Source organism: Ranitomeya imitator, chromosome 2, assembly GCF_032444005.1.
Source record: "Ranitomeya imitator isolate aRanImi1 chromosome 2, aRanImi1.pri, whole genome shotgun sequence".
Classification (NCBI taxonomy): domain Eukaryota; kingdom Metazoa; phylum Chordata; class Amphibia; order Anura; family Dendrobatidae; genus Ranitomeya; species Ranitomeya imitator.
The window spans coordinates 627,744,174-627,763,981 of record NC_091283.1 but is presented as its reverse complement, the minus strand read 5'-3'; the positions used below and the strand labels follow the sequence as shown (position 1 = coordinate 627,763,981).

Genomic DNA, 19,808 nt, shown 5'->3' with positions numbered 1-19,808 from the left:
AAATTGAAGGTGAGCTAAGCCCACCGGCATCATTGGCTTATCTACAGCATTCTGTAATGCTGTAGATAAACCCCCGATGTATCCTGAAAGATGAGAAAAAGAGGTTAGATTATACTCACCTGGGCGGGCTTTCCGATCCGTTAGGCGTCGCGGTCCGGGGCATCCTAACTTCATAGGATGACGTCCTCTTGTCTTCATGCTGCGGCTCCAGCGCAGGCGTACTTTGTCTGCCCTGTTGAGGGCAGAGCAAAGTACTGCAGTGCGCAGGTGCTGGGCCTCTCTGACCTTTCCCAGCGCCTGCGCACTGCAGTACTTTGCTCTGCCCTCAACAGAGCAGACAAAGTACGCCCGCGCCAGAGCTGCAGCATGAAGACAAGAAAAGGATGTCATCGTAAGAAGATGGGAGGTCCCGGACCGGACCGCAGCGGGACCGCCCCTGGGTGAGTATAATCTAACCTCTTTTTCTCATCTTTCAGGATACATCGGGTGCTTATCTACAGCATTCCAGAATGATGTAGATAAACCCCTGATGCCGGTGGGCTTAGCTCACCTTGGATTTTGGGGGTGACAGGTTCCCTTTAAGTAGCAAAAACATGTTCCCCATCATAGAGACAGACTGTATGTTCTTCGGAGTGGCCTTAGGGCAGGTCTTTCCTTGGTTTCTCTGGCCTTGAGCAGGAAGATAAGACTCTGCCTACAGTCCCACCCCGGAGCACGGGCATCTCATAAATTGAAAATGTCTAACACTGATTACACAAGAACCGCAAGATGGATTTCTTCACCCCAGGTATCATTTTAATCAGTTTAACACTGTCAACCTGAAAATGTCTGTAGTTTACTTTCCAAAATCTTGCTGACCGGTTAGCTTTAATGACCATTCAGTTTCATTGGCTGTACTATATGCTACGTGGGCTGTGCTATATACTACGTGGGCTGTGCTATATGCAACAGGGCTGTGCTATATATTACGTGGCTGTTATACACTACATGGGCTGTGTTATATGCTATGTGGCTGTGCTATATACTATGTGGGCTGTGCTATATACTATATGGGCTGTGATATATACTACATGGGCTGTGCGATATACTACATGGGCTGTGCTATATACTGCGTGGCTGTACTATATACTACATGAGCTGTTATGTACTACGTGGGCTGTGTTATATACTACGTGGCTGTGCTATATACCTTGTGGGCTGTGCTATATACTACATGGGCTGTGTTATATACTATGTGGCTGTGCTATATGCTACGTGGGCTCTGTTAACTACTATGTGGCTGTGCTATATACTATTTGGCTGTGCTATATACTACGTAGCTGTGCTATATATTATGTGGCTCTGCTATACGCTACCCAGTTTGCACTTTTACAAATGTTCTGTTAATACTTTCTAATATTTACTTTAAAAAGTTTTCAAATAAAAAATTGTCATATTCAATGTATGCAGTGTTTTCTTTGCAGCAAGTTCAGCTAACAATAAAATGCCTACTGGTAACTGAGGAAGAGGGAGGTGACAAAAATTGACTTATAAGGGGTTGACTTATATAAAACCCCTCTGCTGTATGGTATTGTAGAATTTACAATAGCTACCACTCATGTAAGAAGTGAAATCTGGCATTGTACTATACCTATATTTCTCTGCTGTATCTGTGCATCATGAATCGTTGTACGTTTTAAAGGGGGGGCCCATCGAAACTCTTTCACCCGGGGTCCTCAAAAACCTGGAGCCCTGTCCCTATCCACATTTGTTTTCAGTGCAATTGTCCTTTTACCACCATTTTGCGGCCCCCTAGCCTTTACTATGACCATTTTACAGCACCTAAGTTTGGGTCCCCATTGATTTCTATTGGGTTTCAGTCTGAGGGGTAAAGTTCTGGTACCTGAACTTTGGACTGAAGTTCGACCGAACCCAAACTTCCATTGGTCTGCTCATCCCTAGCCATGACCTTTGTCAGCACAGGCACAAGAACCCTTCTAGGTCTAGCAAACTCATAAGGTTTGGCCTAGCTACTGAGGCCTAGGATCTCAGCACTCCGAAAGATGATTCAAAGGTGCGACGAGGACTGGATGGGTGTCGGTGAGGAGCGGAGGGGCTTGAGAGGTCAGCGGTGAGTATAAGGCGATAGAGACATATCTCTATCTATCTTATTTTTCGGACTATAAGACACTTTTTTTCCCCAGAAATTTAGGAAGAAGATAGGGGGTGCGTCTTATAGTCCGAATGGCGGCCATTTTCCTGAAGCCGTGGGACACTGGTGGCTGAGCGTGCACAGATTGGGATCTCGGCCCAGTCAAGATCCCAATCTGTGCATGCGCCACCTCCAATGGCCCACGGCTTCTGGAAAATGGTTGCCGGTAAACCAATGATGCACTCCACACTGCTCACCGATGACAGTGGACCTGCAGCATCACCACACTTCTGCAGCCGCTAGCTTCCTGAGTAAGGGACCCTGCTCCACACAATGCATTCTGCTCTGCGTCACCACTGACACTGGGCCAGCAGCATTGCACTGCTGGGACACCCCCTCCTCCCACCCAGGGCCTGCAGCATTGCCCCACTTCTGTCGCCGGCTTCCTGAGGAAGAAACCATGTCTCCTTTGACCCCGCTCCTCCACCGCATGCCCCCAGGTAAGACGGACCCCTATCTTATAAAATAATGTTTTCCCTATTTTCCACCCCAAAATTTGGGGTATGTCTTATAGTCCAAAAAATACGGTTTATGTTGTTTAGTACAGTATAAGTTTAACTTCATCTAGGTACAACTGCACGAAGAAACTGAGCAGGGTTGTTCGAAACATCCTGTAGAACAGACCACAGATCTTCCGCAAACGTAGGCTTGTGGAAACCCTTCTCTTCAGGTAATTCTAGACTTGATGATGTGGAGATCAGGGTTCTATGAGGCCAGATCAATTCCTGGACTCCTTGTTCTTATTTAAAGTGAAGATATGCAGTCATTAAGAACTAAAACCTTGGCACAGTACTGTATATATGTAGGTTGTGCATTTGTTAAAGGTTACATTGTTTTGTCACTTGTCTATTTTTTTTTCTCGGACAGGACATGGACCCATAAGAATTTCATTGATCCATACACACATCAGTTTTATAAACTGATCCTTGTGTCCAGTCTGAGTCTCTAAAGTCTATGGGCATGCATGTAAAACAGTCTACCTGCTCAAGTAAAAAAGAAACAGAATGGAGAAGAAAATAAATAAATAGAAGACAACTAGGATGACAGTTGAGAAAAAAAAAATTGTTGTTTCTCTCGAATGGTAACACTCACATGAATGTAGCGTGGTGCATGTAAACAAGTGGTTAACTCCGATTAACATTGGACAATTCTGTACTTTCTTGAATGATGATGGACTGCCAGGTGTGAACATACAGTATATACTTGTGTCCTTTACCACTGTTCATTCTGCTCGAGTCTGGAGGCCCTCTCTAAATGACATAGATGATAATTAGCTTTAAGATGTTCTTCTTAGTCACCTCGTATACTGAGTTTGCAGACATTGATGAGATCACCTTCCCCTGATCATCTCGTAACATAACGTCAAACCAAACCCCCCATAAACCCAAGGAGGATAATTAAGTCTACGTCTTCTTAGACATGTAGAATCACAGACTGACTGCTTCTCCACAGACACATCATCACGATGCAGTGGAATTGTCTTGCAATCACACGGTATTCATGTGTCATTACGACAGGGCCCCTTACACTCGCAATAATAAAGACAAATCTCCACTTTATGGAATATAAAAAAAAAAAAAAAAACATAAAATGGAGCAGCTCTTTTGTTCTCCTCCAAGCAGTCGAAACCCCACCAATCACCGATTGATGGCATTTTAAAGAAATATAAATTATTATTAAAACATCAATAAGTGCGGAGGTTTCTATAAGGGAAGGTACCGGTACTGGTATCATGTGGCTGAAAGAGGCTACAGTAGAAATGTAAGGACCATACATAAATCTGGAACAGGAGGCAAGAATCAGGAACGGTAGTCAGAAGTTATACCAAGAACCAATCATCAAGATTTACCCCTTCCTACAAAGTACATTGTATTCATGTCCTGGGAAGGGAATCCCAAGTGTGGAGGGGGCTCAGGAGCTGCGCTCAGTCCACATGCGGCAGATAGCGGGTACATTCAAACTCTATTTGAAACCATATTTATAGGATGATCAAACCGAACACCTTAAAGGAGTTGCCCACTACTAGAACAACCCTTCGTAACAAGGCGGGAACAGTGATGCCAGCACTGATTGGGCATCGGGCACCACGTGTCATGCAACTGCACGAGAGCCCCAAGATCACGAGTGCCAACACTGATGGAATGGCGCCAGCATGAGAGGTGAGTATAAGATCATATATTTTATCGGGGACTGCTCCCATCAGCCCCATGTGACATAATCAGAGGGGACTAATGGGTTACAATCACAGCTGCTGAGGACCCATTTCTCAGCCCTCCTGTGAAGATCAGCAGTAGGCACAGCTCCATGGGAGACATTCACTACATTTAGCAATACTGTGGTAATGCAGTATATGGTAATAATAATCAGACGATCGCAGGTTCACGTCCACTAAAAAATAATGTAACAGAAAAAAAAATATAAAGTTTTTAAAAAAATAATATATATATATATATATATATATATACATATACATATATATATATATATATATATATATATATATATATATATATATATATATATATATATATATAGTTCAAAACATGCTTCTTTTCTCTCATTTACTGTAGGAAACGCTCACACTAGCAGTATTTGGTCAGTATTTTACCTCAGTATTTGTAAGCCAAAACCAGGAGTGGAACAAATAGAGGAAAAGTATAATAGAAACATATGCACCACTTCCGTATTTATCACCCACTCCTGGTTTTGGCTTACAAATACTGATGTAAAATACTTAATGTGTGAATGTGGCCTAAAATGAAAACATTTACAAATAATCATTTGATTTTGCAGTGTCCTGAAGAGTCCAATCTATTAAAGTATGAAATTAATTAACCCGATTTTTAAACGTCGTAAAGAGAAAATTAAAATGCCAGAATTGGTCATCTTTCCTTGCTTAAAAACTAGTAATAATAAGCAATCAAAGCATTTTATGTACACAAAACTGGTATCAATGAAAACTTCACGTGACCGCGCACAAACGCTCACGCAGCATCATCAATAGAAAAATAAAAATGTTCTGGGTTTCAGAAAATGGCAACACAAAGCAAAGCAGTTTTTATTTTTTTTTTTGCAACGTTTTGATTTTTTTTCAAATCACAAAAAATGTAAATATCGATGTTTGGTATCGCTGTAATTGATCTGATGTGGTCAATCATGTACACAGTTAACACTGTAAAAAAAAAAAAAAGGCAAAATTGTATATATTTTTTTCCAATATTTCACCACACTTGGAACTTTATACTCATGTGATTCAGTACATTATATCGTAATATAAATAAAGCCATTCAAAACTACAACATAGCTTGCAGAAAAAAAACAAGCCCTCATGTCTATAAAATAGTTATAGCTCGAGGAAAAGATGAAAATGGGTAAAGAAAAACACTCCCTGGTCCTTAAAGGGTTAAAGAGGTGGAAACAAGTTATAGGATCGGTGGGTGACCAGCCGCTTGGACGCTAACTGATGGTCAGAAGTAGCAGGTCTGATGCCCAGTTATTCTCCATGGGACTGATACAATGGAACACAAAGACCGCATACAAGCATCAGCTCAGTATGACGGTGGGTAAGTATCTCTAGGAAGGAAAGAGAGTTTGCTGAAAGGTTTGCACCCTAATATGAAAAGTAATTTTTATAAATTACCTTTGAGCCTCTGAAAATAAAATGTAAAAAAAGGACTATAAATCTTAAACGTTTAATGTAATATATATTGTAAAAAAACCTAAAGCCGGAGGTGTTCACTTCAACCCCACTCTAACGCTTTTGCTACCTCTCAAGGTCGGACTATTTGTGGCTCTAATTCAGATCAATAGGATGCGCACGCAGACGACCCCATATTAGTGGTACCGACGCAGTGTAGATTTCAGCATGTGCATTCATAATAAAGACAAAAGTGTTGTACCCCCAGAAGAAGCATTAGCGAAACATGTCAGGTGTGGTTCCACGGATGGGTGTATCCAAATTCTTCTTGATTATACTTTGCACTGTGTCTTTGATATTTTACTGTTCCTCAGGCATCTTTTACACTGTTTATATTTGCAGAATTGATATCCATCACCTCGCATGTTGATGTCACTTCTCTGATCTATCTATACCTACACTTACATATATGGCTGTATATCGAGGATGGCTCATGATGATGTTGGATGTATTTGTCACCTTTTGCATTCTCTATATGTGCACAGCTTTCGCCCACGCCCATGTGTGCATTTTTGATAGGTCTGATGCACCCCATTTAGTGTATATTTGTTTTCATCTCTACTTAAAACTTAGTTTTATTATGTGAATATGTAAACGTCATTGTCCTGCATTTTTTGGTGTTCTGATATTACTAATTCCATAGGACACATTAGGGGACCAGTAATTGCCTTACAGGATTGGCCTTAAAAAATATTACAGAAGTCATTGCCATGAAAAGTGGGTATACACAGCTTGCTAATAGAATTTTGGTTGAGATATGGTGTCCTAAGATATCTGAAAGGCTTTAATATTTCAAAGCGCTCCACTGACTATAATGGGAACTGTTGGGTTTTCCATCTTGGAGTCCAGTATTTTTAGACAGATCCGCAATGAAAGTTCCAAATGGAGTAATAACGTGCATAGGTGGCACATCCCCTCATATATGGATGATGTCTAGTTAACCCCTTCATGACCCAGCCTATTTTGACCTTAAAGACCTTGCCGTTTTTTGCAATTTTGACCAATGTCCCTTTATGAGGTAATAACTCAGGAACGCTTCAACGGATCCTAGCGGTTCTGAGATTGTTTTTTTGCGACATATTGGGCTTCATGTTAGTGGTAAATTTAGGTCAATAAATTCTGCGTTTATTTGTGATAAAAATGGAAATTTGGCGAAAATTTTGAAAATTTCACAATTTTCACATTTTTATTCTGTTAAAGCAGAGAGCTATGTGACACAAAATAGTTAATAAATAACATTTCCCCCACGTCTAATTTACATCAGCACAATTTTGTAAACAAACTTTTTTTTTGCTAGGAAGTTATAAGGGTTAAAATTCGACCAGCGATTTCTCATTTTTACAACGAAATTTACAAAACCATTTTTTTAGGGACCACCTCACATTTGAAGTCAGTTTGAGGGGTCTATATGGCTGAAAATACCCAAAACTGACACCATTCTAAAAACTGCACCCTTCAAGGTGCACAAAACCACATTCAAGAAGTTTATTAACCCTTCAGGTGCTTCACAGCAGCAGAAGCAAAATGGAAGGAAAAAATGAACATTTAACTTTTTAGTCACAAAAATGATCATTTAGCAACAATTTTTTTATTTTCCCAATGGTAAAAGGAGAAACTAAACCACGAAAGTTGTTGTCCAATTTGTCCTGAGTACGCTGATACCTCATATGTGGGGGTAAACCACTGTTTGGGCGCACGGCAGGGCTTGGAAGGGAAGGAGCACCATTTGAGTTTTGAATGAAAAATTGGCTCCACTCTTTAGCGGACACCATGTCACGTTTGGAGAGCCCCCGTGTGCCTAAAAATTGGAGCTCCCCCACAAGTGACCCCATTTTGGAAACTAGACGCCCCAAGGAACTTAACTAGATGCATAGTGAGCACTTTGAACCCCCAGGTGCTTCACAAATTGATCCGTAAAAATGAAAAAGTACTTTTTTTCACAAAAAAATTATTTTAGCCTCAATTTTTTCATTTTCACATGGCCAACAGGATAAAATGGATCCTAAAATTTGTTGGGCAATTTCTCCTGAGTACACCGATACCTCACATGTGGGGGTAAACCACTGTTTGGGCACACGGCAGGGCTCGGAAGGGAAGGCGCGCCATTTGACTTTTTGAATGGAAAATTAGCTCCAATTGTTAGCGGACACCATGTCGCGTTTGGAGAGCCCCTGTGTGCCTACACATTGGAGCTCCCCCACAAGTGACCCCATTTTGGAAACTAGACCCCCCAAGGAACTTATCTAGATGCATATTGAGCACTTTAAACCCCCAGGTGCTTCACAGAAGTTTATAACGCAGAGCCATGAAAATAAATAATTTTTATTTCCTCAAAAAAGATTTTTTAGCCTGGATTTCCTATTTTGCCAAGGGTAATAGGAGAAATTGGACCCCAAATGTTGTTGTCCAGTTTGTCCTGAGTACGCTGATACCCCATGTGTGGGGGTAAACCACTGTTTGGACACATGTCGGGGCTCAGAAGGGAAGTAGTGACTTTGGAAATGCAGACTTTGATGGAACGGTCTGCGGGTGTCACGTTGCGTTTGCAGAGCCCCTGGTGTGTCTAAACAGTAGAAACCCCCCACAAGTGACCCCATTTTAGAAACTAGACCCCCAATGAACTTATCTAGATATGTGGTGAGCACTTTGAACCCCCAAGTGCTTCACAGACGTTTACAACGCAGAGCCGTGAAAATAAAAAATCATTTTTCTTTCTTCAAAAATGATGTTTTAGCAAGCATTTTTTTATTTTCACAAGGGTAAAAGGAGAAATTGGACCCCAGTAATTGTTGCGCAGTTTGTCCTGAGTATGCTGGTACCCCATATGTGGGGGTAAACCACTGTTTGGGCACACGTCGGGGCTCGGAAGTGAGGGAGCACCATTTGACTTTTTGAATACAAGATTGGCTGGAATCAATGGTGGCGCCATGTTGCGTTTGGAGACCCCTGACGTGCCTAAACAGTGGAAACCCCTCAATTCTACCTCCAACACTAACCCCAACACACACCTAACCCTAATCCCAACTGTAGCCATAACCCTAACCACAACCCTAACCCCAACACACCCCTAACCCTAATCCCAACTGTAGCCATAACCCTAATCACAACCCTAACCCCAACACACCCCTAACCCTAATCCCAACTGTAGCCATAACCCTAATCACACCCCTAACCACAACCCTAATTCCAACCCTAACCCTAAGGCTATGTGCCCACGTTGCGGATTCGTGTGAGATTTTTCAGCATCATTTTTGAAAAAATTTCCAGTGTTTTTTGTGCGGATTTCACCTGTGGATTCCGATTGAGGAACAGGTGTAAAACGCTGCGGAATCCGCACAAAGAATTGACATGCTGCGTTTCCGCGCGGTATTTTCCGCACCATAGGCACAGCAGATTTGGTTTTCCATAGGTTTACATGGTACTGCGATTTTCCTGAAGCCGAGATGCAAACTCGGCTTTGGGAAAATGGCCGCCGCGATCTCCATCTGCGCACGCGCGGCATCCCACGGCCATTTTCCTGAAGCCCCGTGCAGCAGAGCACTTCATCTGCGCACGCGCGGCCTCAGGAAGATGGCCATCCCCACCGATGACAAGGCTAATAGCGCAGATCGTGCACTTTTTCCTCACCTGCGCGCAGTGGATTCGGCACTTGGACATGCGCACACCACTACGCCACCAACAGAAAGCTGGGGAAGAAACAGCGGTCACCACGCCCACCCGACCTGACCAGCCTGATTGACAGGCGAAAACGGCAACTTTGGTAATGTATTTCGCAGCATAGGTGGGGAATCAGGGTACACTACATACACTATTGTAACGCACAGCACAGGCCCTATTTAACAGTATTTTTATCTCAATCTGAAAAAACGGGGTGACAGGTTCCCTTTAAAGGTGTACTCATCATCAAATATGGTCATCAACCCAAAGGACATGTGATAACTTGTGAATCGGTGGAAGTGTGACCCCCGGGATCCCCAATGATTCCAAGAATAGAGGTCTGAAATGCTCCATTTGAATAGAGTGATGGCTGCACTTTATTCATTCTCTATGGCAGTGCTCCCCAACTCCGCTCCTCAAGAGCCACCAACAGGTCATGTTTTCAAGATTTCCTTAGCATTGCACAGGTGATGGAATTATTGCCTGTCCAGGTGATGCAATTATCACCTGTGTAATACTAAGGAAATCCTGAAAACATGACCTGTTGGTGGCTCTTGAGGAGCGGAGTTGGGGAGCACTGCTCTATGAGAATGCTGGATAAAGTCAAGTTCTGTACTGTGATTGTATTCCCTCCATGCACGCCTCCATGATCTAAAAGCCATTACATCTGGAGGTAAATTGCATTTTCTGAGGTTACAAGGTCCTTTTTAAGTGATGAAATAACATTTAGGCCTTATTCAGAAGTCTGTTTTTCCACACACAGTCATGGGCGTAAGTGTTGGCTCCCTTGAAATTGTTTCAGAACATTAAGTATTTCTCCCAGAAAATGATTGCAATGACATGTTTTGTTATACACATTGAAGGGATTTCACTCACTCAGGTGCGACGGCTGATACTTAGGAGGCACGTTCCTTTAAAAGTTCACAGGGTTTATTGCTTCATAAACCGTATGGCAAAAATAACAGGAAACAAATAGCCTTTGGCTCAGGAAAGAAAAGCAAGTGCCCAGTCCTTCAGGCTCAGTCCTGGAGCCTTACCACACTCAGGAGGGTTTCACCTCCACACATATCTGCTGTGTAAAGCATTAGCCTGTCATACATAGAGCTAACCACACCCAGTATCCCATCACATGATTAGACATGTGGTCTGACATCAGCACAGGTCCTGAAAACACATATATATATACATGGTTATGTGCAATAAAGAAAACACTCTGGGCTACATCACAGCGACAAGCCACCTATGTGACACATACCTCCCGTCGACCACACACCCTTTAGCCATGCTACCACATACACACACATTTATTTCCTTCAGGTATATTGGAATAACAGAAAAAGCTTCAAATTAGAATTCATTTCACACTAGTAACAAATAAAGTTGCACTCTGTGCTAGAACATGTAAATATGAAAATATCTAAGCATCTTCTTTTTTTTCCCTTTGGAATAAATAACGGCAATCGCTTCCTATAACCATCAACAAGCTTCTTATACCTCTCAACTGGAAATTTGGACCACTCTTCTTTTTCTAAACTGCTCCCGGTCTCTCATATTTGATTAGCTCCTTCTCCCAACAGCAATTTTAAAGGGAACCTGTCACCTGAATTTGGCGGGACTGGTTTTGGGTCATATGGGCGGAGTTTACGGGTGTTTGATTCACCCTTTCCTTACATGCTGGCTGCATGCTGGCTGCAATATTGGATTGAAGTTCATTCTCTGTCCTCCGTAGTACACGCCTGCACAAAGCAATCTTGCCTTGCACAGGCGTGTACTACGGAGGACAGAGAATGAACTTCAATCCAATATTGCAGCCAGCAGGTAAGGAAAGGGTGAATCAAACACCCGAAAACTCCGCCCATATGACCCAAAACCAGTCCCGCCAAATTCAGGTGACAGAGTCCCTTTAAGATCTCTCCACTGGTGGTCAATGAGATTTAGATCTGGACTCATTGCCGGCCAATTCAGAACTCTCCAGCGACTGGTTTTCATCCATTTCTGGGTGCTTCTTGAAGTGTGTTTGAGGTCATTGTCCTGCTGGAAGACCTATGACCTAGGATGCAAACACAGCCTCCTGACATTGGGCACTATATTGCCACCAACAGTAGAATGATGTGCTTTACCAAAAAGCTCTATTTTGGTCTTATCGGTCCACAAGACGCTTTCCCAGAAGAACTCTGGCTTACTCACATACATTTTGGCAAACTGCAGTCTAACTTTTTTATTCCTCTGTGTCAGCAGTGGGGTCCTCATGTGTCTCCTGCCACAGTGCTTCATTTCATCCAAATGTTGTTTGTGCTAACACTGGTGCACCCTGAGTTTGTATTTCTTTGGAAACTGATCGGGGCCGCTCATCCACCATCTGGACTTTCATGCGTTGAAACCTTTCATCAATTTTTCTCTGCCTTCCACATCCAGGGAGATTAGCTGCAGTGCCACGAGTTGTAAACTTCTTGATTATGTTGTGAATCGCGGACAAAGGAACATCAAGATCTCTGGAGATGAACGTTTAATCTTGAGATTGTTGATATTTTTAAACATCTTTGGCTCACAAATCCTCGGACAGTTCTCTCCTCCTCCTCCGCTTTCTGTTCTCCATGCTTAGTATGACAGACAGAATGCAAAGTTTAAGTCTTCTCCCTTTTTATCTGGTTCTGGTGTGATTTGTATATTGCCCACACCTGTTACTTGCCACAGGTGAGTTTGGAATGCCTGAAACAAGGTAGTTTACCCACCATTTTCGAAGGTGCTAAGAATTTTATCAGGACCATTTCTGGGGGTATAGTGTGAAATTATGTCCAATTCACCTTTTTCAGTTTTTTTTTTGTGTTGTTCCAATAGAAAATGAACGTGTATAATAAAACATGTATATCTGCAATCATTTTTGAAAGAAATACTTTATTTTTTGGTACACTTCAAGGGTGGCAAGATGCTCTGCATTGACTGTATGTTTAATCCTTGTTTCTGCACACACACACACAAAAAAAAAATTAATGGAAACCTGTCCCCCCCCCCCCTTTTTTTATCCTATTATAAAAAAACTAGATGGTGGCCCGATTCTAACGCATTGGGTATTCTAGAATATGCATGTCCACGTAGTATATTGCCCAGCCACATAGTATATTGCAGTCACGTAGTATATTGCATAGTCACGTAGTATATTGCCCAGTCACGTAGTATATTGTCCAGCCATAGTATATTGCAGTCACGTAGTATATTGTCCAGCCACGTAGTACATTGCAGTCACGTAGTATATTGCACAGCCACGTAGTACATTGCAGTCACGTAGTATATTGCACAGCCACGTAGTATATTGCAGTCACGTAGTATATTGCAGTCAGTAGTATATTGCCCAGTTACGTATATTGCCCAGTGACGTAGTATACAGCAGAGCCACGTAGTATATTGCAGTCACGTAGTATATTGCACAGCCACGTAGTATATTGCAATCACGTAGTATATTGCCCAGCCACGTAGTATATTGCAGCCACGTATATTACCTAGTGACGTAGTATATTGCGCAGCCACGTAGTATATTGTCCAGCCACGTAGTATATTGCAGTCAGTAGTATATTGCCCAGTTACGTATATTACCTAGTGACGTAGTATATTGCGCAGCCACGTAGTATATTGTCCAGCCACGTAGTATATTGCCCAGCCACGTAGTATATTGCCCAGTTACGTATATTACCTAGTGACGTAGTATATTGCGCAGCCACGTAGTATATTGTCCAGCCACGTAGTATATTGCAGTCAGTAGTATATTGCCCAGTTACGTATATTACCTAGTGACGTAGTATATTGCGCAGCCACGTAGTATATTGTCCAGCCACGTAGTATATTGTCCAGCCACGTAGTATATTGTCCAGCCACGTAGTATATTGCCCAGTTACGTATATTACCTACTGACGTAGTATATTGCGCAGCCACGTAGTATATTGTCCAGCCACGTAGTATATTGCCCAGCCACGTAGTATATTGCAGTCAGTAGTATATTGCCCAGTTACGTATATTACCTAGTGACGTAGTATATTGCGCAGCCACGTAGTATATTGCCCAGCCACGTAGTATATTGCAGTCAGTAGTATATTGCCCAGTTACGTACATTACCTAGTGACGTAGTATATTGCGCAGCCACGTAGTATATTGCAGTCAGTAGTATATTGCCCAGTTACGTACATTACCTAGTGACGTAGTATATTGCGCAGCCACGTAGTATATTGCCCAGTGACGTAGTATACAGCAGAGCCACGTAGTATATTGCAGTCACGTAGTATATTGCCCAGCCACGTAGTATATTGCAGCCACGTAGTATATTGCCCAGTTACGTATATTACCTAGTGACGTAGTATATTGCCCAGCCACGTAGTATATTGCAGTGTGTAGTATATTGCCCAGTTACGTATATTACCTAGTGACGTAGTATACTGCGCAGCCACGTAGTATATTGCCCAGTGACGTAGTATACAGCACAGAGCCACGTAGTATATTGCAGCCACGTAGTATATTGCCCAGTTACGTATATTACCTAGTGACGTAGTATATTGCGCAGCCACGTAGTATATTGCAGTGTGTAGTATATTGCCCAGTTACGTATATTACCTAGTGACGTAGTATACTGCGCAGCCACGTAGTATATTGCCCAGTGACGTAGTATACAGCACAGAGCCACGAAGTATATTGCACAGCGAAGTAGTATACAGCACACAGCCACGTAGTATATTGGCCAGTCACGTAGTATATTGCCCAGCCAGGTTTGTCACAGGTTAAAAAAATAAACATATACTCATCTTTCCGAGGGCCCCTTGTAGTCCACGGCAGCTTCCGATCCCAGAGTTGGTATGAGCGCAGGACCTGTGAGGACGTCGCGGTCACATGACCGTGACATCATGGCAGGTCCTTCTAGTGCAGGCGCACAGGGCCTGTGTTGACGTCGCAGTCACATGACCGTGACATCATGGCAGGTCCTTCTCCCATAGCATGTACTCTGCACTCACATTTTCGCACTAAGGCAAGGATTGCTGTTTCGCATTTTAATGAAGAAATAAAGTTTTTGAAATTTTTAAAGGAGCTGGAACGCCTTTCTTCTATTCCTTCTCCCATACCATCTCTGCCATCGGATCCTGCAACGGAAGATGGCGGCCTGCGCGAGTGACTACGAAGGGTGAGTATAGCAGGTTTTTAAATTATTTTTAACATTACATTTTTTACTATTGATGCCGCATAGGCAGCGTCAATAGTAAAAAGTTGGGGACACACAGGGTTAATAGCGGCAGTAACGGAGTGTGTTACCCGCGGCACAACGCGGTCCGTTACCGCCAGCATTAACCCCGTGTTAGCGGTGACCGGAGGGGAGTATGCAGGCGACAGGCACTGGGCAGTGACTGCGGGGAGTAAGGAGCGGCCATTTTCTTCCGGACAGTGCCCGTCCTTGATTGGTCGTGGCAGTCATGACAGGCAGCTGGCGAGACCAATCAGCGAATGAATAACCGTGACAGACAGACAGAAGGACAGACAAAGTGACCCTTAGACAATTATATATAAAATTAAGAAATGTAATTATCAATTTAGAAACGGTGCGCAATTTCCCCTTGTTTGATAGATACAAGCGCTGTCCATAAATGATTGAGTGTTTTTCATTATTTTATTTATTTATTTTAAGGACGGCGCCAATGCACTTTATTCCGTTTACAAGTGAAAATGACTAATCTCAGTTGTCGCAGACAGAAAAGTAATTTAATAGCAAATACGCAGATTATCTGGGAGGCGCCGGCACCTGGAGTGGGGAGTGTATGGGGTGATCAGGCTTTTCTGGGGAGATTTCCCTGCAGACACTTCAGGCAGGCAGGATTCTTTATTTTCCATCCTTGTTAGCCATTACATCATTTTACATCCTGACAATTTCTGTAACATGCAAAACTCTTCGGCTGACGGAACTAGAAGTACCAGCATGCCCAGGAGACTCGTGAGTCCGCAGCTGCCAAGCATGGAGTAGACATGGCAGCGTGATTCACTCCTTGAATTTCCATTCTTGCCGGCACATGGGGCAATGCTGCTGCACCTGCTGGGAGTTCAGCCACTTCAGGATGCAGTGCATGTGGAAGCAGTGCGAGCAGTGTCCCCAGACCAAGGGGCAGTCGTCTCCGGGAACCTTACCTGCGGGCAGAGAGCACAGGGGCGCCATCAGGACAACGCTGGATGGATGTGCGGGAAACTAATCAGCGATTCTGGTCTAGTGTTCTCCGTTATCAGCCACCCCAGGCCACATTTCTGCACAATTTTGGATGTGCCTCTACAAAGTGATGTAAATAACCTGGCCTGACACTGGGCAGGGGGCACTGCCGTCACGTCACACTGGGCAGGGGGCACTGCCGTCACGTCACACTGGGCAGGGGGCACTGCCGTCACGTCACACTGGGCAAGAGGGCACTGCCGTCACGTCACACTGGGCAGGGGGCACTGCCGTCACGTCACACTGGGCAGGAGGCACTGCAGTCACGTCACACTGGGCAAGGGGGCACTGCCGTCACGTCACACTGGGCAGGGGGCACTGCCGTCACGTCACACTGGGCAGGGGGCACTGCCGTCACGTCACTCTGGGCAGGGGGCACTGCCGTCACGTCACACTGGGCAAGGGGGCACTGCCGTCACGTCACACTGGGCAAGGGGGCACTGCCGTCACGTCACTCTGGGCAGGGGGCACTGCCGTCACGTCACACTGGGCAGGGGGCACTGCCGTCACGTCACACTGGGCAGGGGGCACTGCCGTCACGTCACACTGGGCAGGGGGCACTGCCGTCACGTCACACTGGGCAGGGGGCACTGCCGTCACGTCACACTGGGCAGGGGGCACTGCCGTCACGTCACACTGGGCAGGGGGCACTGCCGTCACACTGGGCAGGGGGCACTGCCGTCACACTGGGCAGGGGGCACTGCCGTCACACTGGGCAGGGGGCACTGCCGTCACACTGGGCAGGGGGCACTGCCGTCACACTGGGCAGGGGGCACTGCCGTCACACTGGGCAGGGGGCACTGCCGTCACACTGGGCAGGGGGCACTGCCGTCACACTGGGCAGGGGGCACTGCCGTCACACTGGGCAGGGGGCACTGCCGTCACACTGGGCAGGGGGCACTGCCGTCACACTGGGCAGGGGGCACTGCCGTCACACTGGGCAGGGGGCACTGCCGACACACTGGGCAGGGGGCACTGCCGTCACATCACACTGGGCAGGAGGCACTGCCGACACATCACACTGGGCAGGGGGCACTGCCGTCACGTCACACTGGGCAGGGGGCACTGCCGTCACACTGGGCAGGGGGCACTGCCGTCACACTGGGCAGGGGGCACTGCCGTCACACTGGGCAGGGGGCACTGCCGTCACACTGGGCAGGGGGCACTGCCGTCACACTGGGCAGGGGGCACTGCCGTCACACTGGGCAGGGGGCACTGCCGTCACACTGGGCAGGGGGCACTGCCGTCACACTGGGCAGGGGGCACTGCCGTCACACTGGGCAGGGGGCACTGCCGTCACACTGGGCAGGGGGCACTGCCGTCACACTGGGCAGGAGGCACTGCCGTCACTACATGGGATTAGCAGCAGCCATGACTCAGCGTATGGCACAATAGCCATGAGCTTTGTAGCACCTCCGGCGCCCACCTATGAACGGGCAGACCCTGTATACTAGTGTACCAGACGCGGCAGGGGGCACATACTTACAGTCGGGGCAGCAGCCATTAAAAGCCATACGGCAGATGCCGCAGTTCTCGTCATTTGCCACCCACATCCAGGAGGCGACGCCATTCCAGGCCTTGATGTGAACCTTCATCCTGCGGCAGGTCTGCACGGTGACATACAGGATGACGCTCTGATCAGCTATTCATGTCTGCCGCGCACAGGAGCCTCCTGCGCTATTGATAGGCGATGCCTGCGGGGGGCGTGGCTTATGAGTGTGGGTCACGGGTGGAGATTATCGCTGCCGGTAACGTCTGTATTGTGAGGATTCAGGGACAACGTGATAATCGCGATATCAACGGCAATTGTGACACGTGATACTGTCCGGAACACGCAGCGAGAAACGTGAATACAATGCAATAGGCTTTCTTGTGTGGTGTTATAGCGCCTCCAACTGGTCACATAGTGGTACAGGTGATAACAGTGCATGAGAAAAGCTTATCCATAAACGATAAGGCCGACCACTCACTGATCCTCCATAATACTGCCACTCACTGATCCTCCATAACACTGCCACTCACCGATCCTCCATACCACCTCCTCCATAACACCGCCACTCACCGATCCTCCATAACACCTCCACTCACTGATCCTCCATAACACCGCCACTCACTGATCCTCCATAACACCTCCACTCACTGATCCTCCATAACACCTTCACTCACTGATCCTCCATAACACCTCCACTCACTGATCCTCCATAACACCGCCACTCACTGATCCTCCATAACACTGCCACTCACTGATCCTCCATAACACCTCCACTCACTGATCCTCCATAACACCGCCACTCACTGATCCTCCATAACACCGCCACTCACTGATCCTCCATAACACCGCCACTCACTGATCCTCCATAACACCTCCACTCACTGATCCTCCATAACACCTCCACTCACTGATCCTCCATAACACCGCCACTCACTGATCCTCCATAACACTGCCACTCACTGATCCTCCATAACACCGCCACTCACCGATCCTCCATAACACCGCCACTGACCGATCCTCCATAACACCGCCACTCACCGATCCTCCATAACACCGCCACTCACCGATCCTCCATAACACGGCCACTCACCGATCCTCCATAACACCGCCACTCACCGATCCTCCATAACACCGCCACTGACCGATCCTCCATAACACCGCCACTGACCGATCCTCCATAACACCGCCACTCACCGATCCTCCATAACACCGCCACTCACCGATCCTCCATAACACCGCCACTCACCGATCCTCCATACCACCGCCACTCACCGATCCTCCATAACACTGCCACTCACCGATCCTCCATAACACCGCCACTCACCGATCCTCCATAACACCGCCACTCACCGATCCTCCATAACACCGCCACTCACCGATCCTCCATAACACCTCCACTCACCGATCCTCCATAACACCTCCACTCACCGATCCTCCATAACACCTCCACTCACCGATCCTCCATAACACCGCCACTCACCGATCCTCCATAACACCGCCACTCACCGATCCTCCATAACACCGCCACTCACCGATCCTCCATAACACCTCCACTCACCGATCCTCCATAACACCTCCACTCACCGATCCTCCATAACACCGCCACTCACCGATCCTCCATAACACCGCCACTCACCGATCCTCCATAACACCTTCACTCACTGATCCTCCATAACACCGCCACTCACTGATCCTCCATAACATCGCCACTCACCGATCCTCCATACCACCTCCTCCATAACATCGCCACTCACCGATCCTCCATAACACCTCCACTCACTGATCCTCCATAACACCGCCACTTACTGATCCTCCATAACACCGCCACTCACTGATCCTCCATAACACTGCCACTCACTGATCCTCCATAACACCGCCACTCACCGATCCTCCATAACACCGCCACTGACCGATCCTCCATAACACCGCCACTCACCGATCCTCCATAACACCGCCACTCACTGATCCTCCATAACACGGCCACTCACTGATCCTCCATAACACCGCCACTCACCGATCCTCCATAACACCGCCACTGACCGATCCTCCATAACACCGCCACTGACCGATCCTCCATAACACCGCCACTCACCGATCCTCCATAACACCGCCACTCACCGATCCTCCATACCACCTCCTCCATAACACCTCCACTCACTGATCCTCCATAACACCGCCACTTACTGATCCTCCATAACACCGCCACTCACTGATCCTCCATAACACTGCCACTCACTGATCCTCCATAACACCGCCACTCACCGATCCTCCATAACACCGCCACTGACCGATCCTCCATAACACCGCCACTCACCGATCCTCCATAACACCGCCACTCACCGATCCTCCATAACACGGCCACTCACTGATCCTCCATAACACCGCCACTCACCGATCCTCCATAACACCGCCACTGACCGATCCTCCATAACACCGCCACTGACCGATCCTCCATAACACCGCCACTCACCGATCCTCCATAACACCGCCACTCACCGATCCTCCATACCACCGACACTCACCGATCCTCCATAACACCGCC

The 19,808-nt window shown here is 46.3% G+C and overlaps 1 protein-coding gene across 1 annotated transcript; it reads right to left on the bottom strand.

Moving 5' to 3' along the window:
- Positions 1 to 15,167: 15,167 nt before the first annotated feature.
- ANAPC11 (anaphase promoting complex subunit 11) lies at positions 15,168 to 17,576 on the bottom strand. The gene is made up of 2 exons (XM_069752538.1): positions 17,261 to 17,576; positions 15,168 to 15,698 (listed from the first exon to the last, which is right to left on the bottom strand). The coding sequence occupies exons 1-2, from the start codon at positions 17,367 to 17,369 to the stop codon at positions 15,553 to 15,555; spliced, it is 255 nt and encodes an 84-aa protein (XP_069608639.1). The 5' UTR covers positions 17,370 to 17,576; the 3' UTR covers positions 15,168 to 15,552.
- Between the last annotated feature and the right edge of the window lie 2,232 nt (positions 17,577 to 19,808).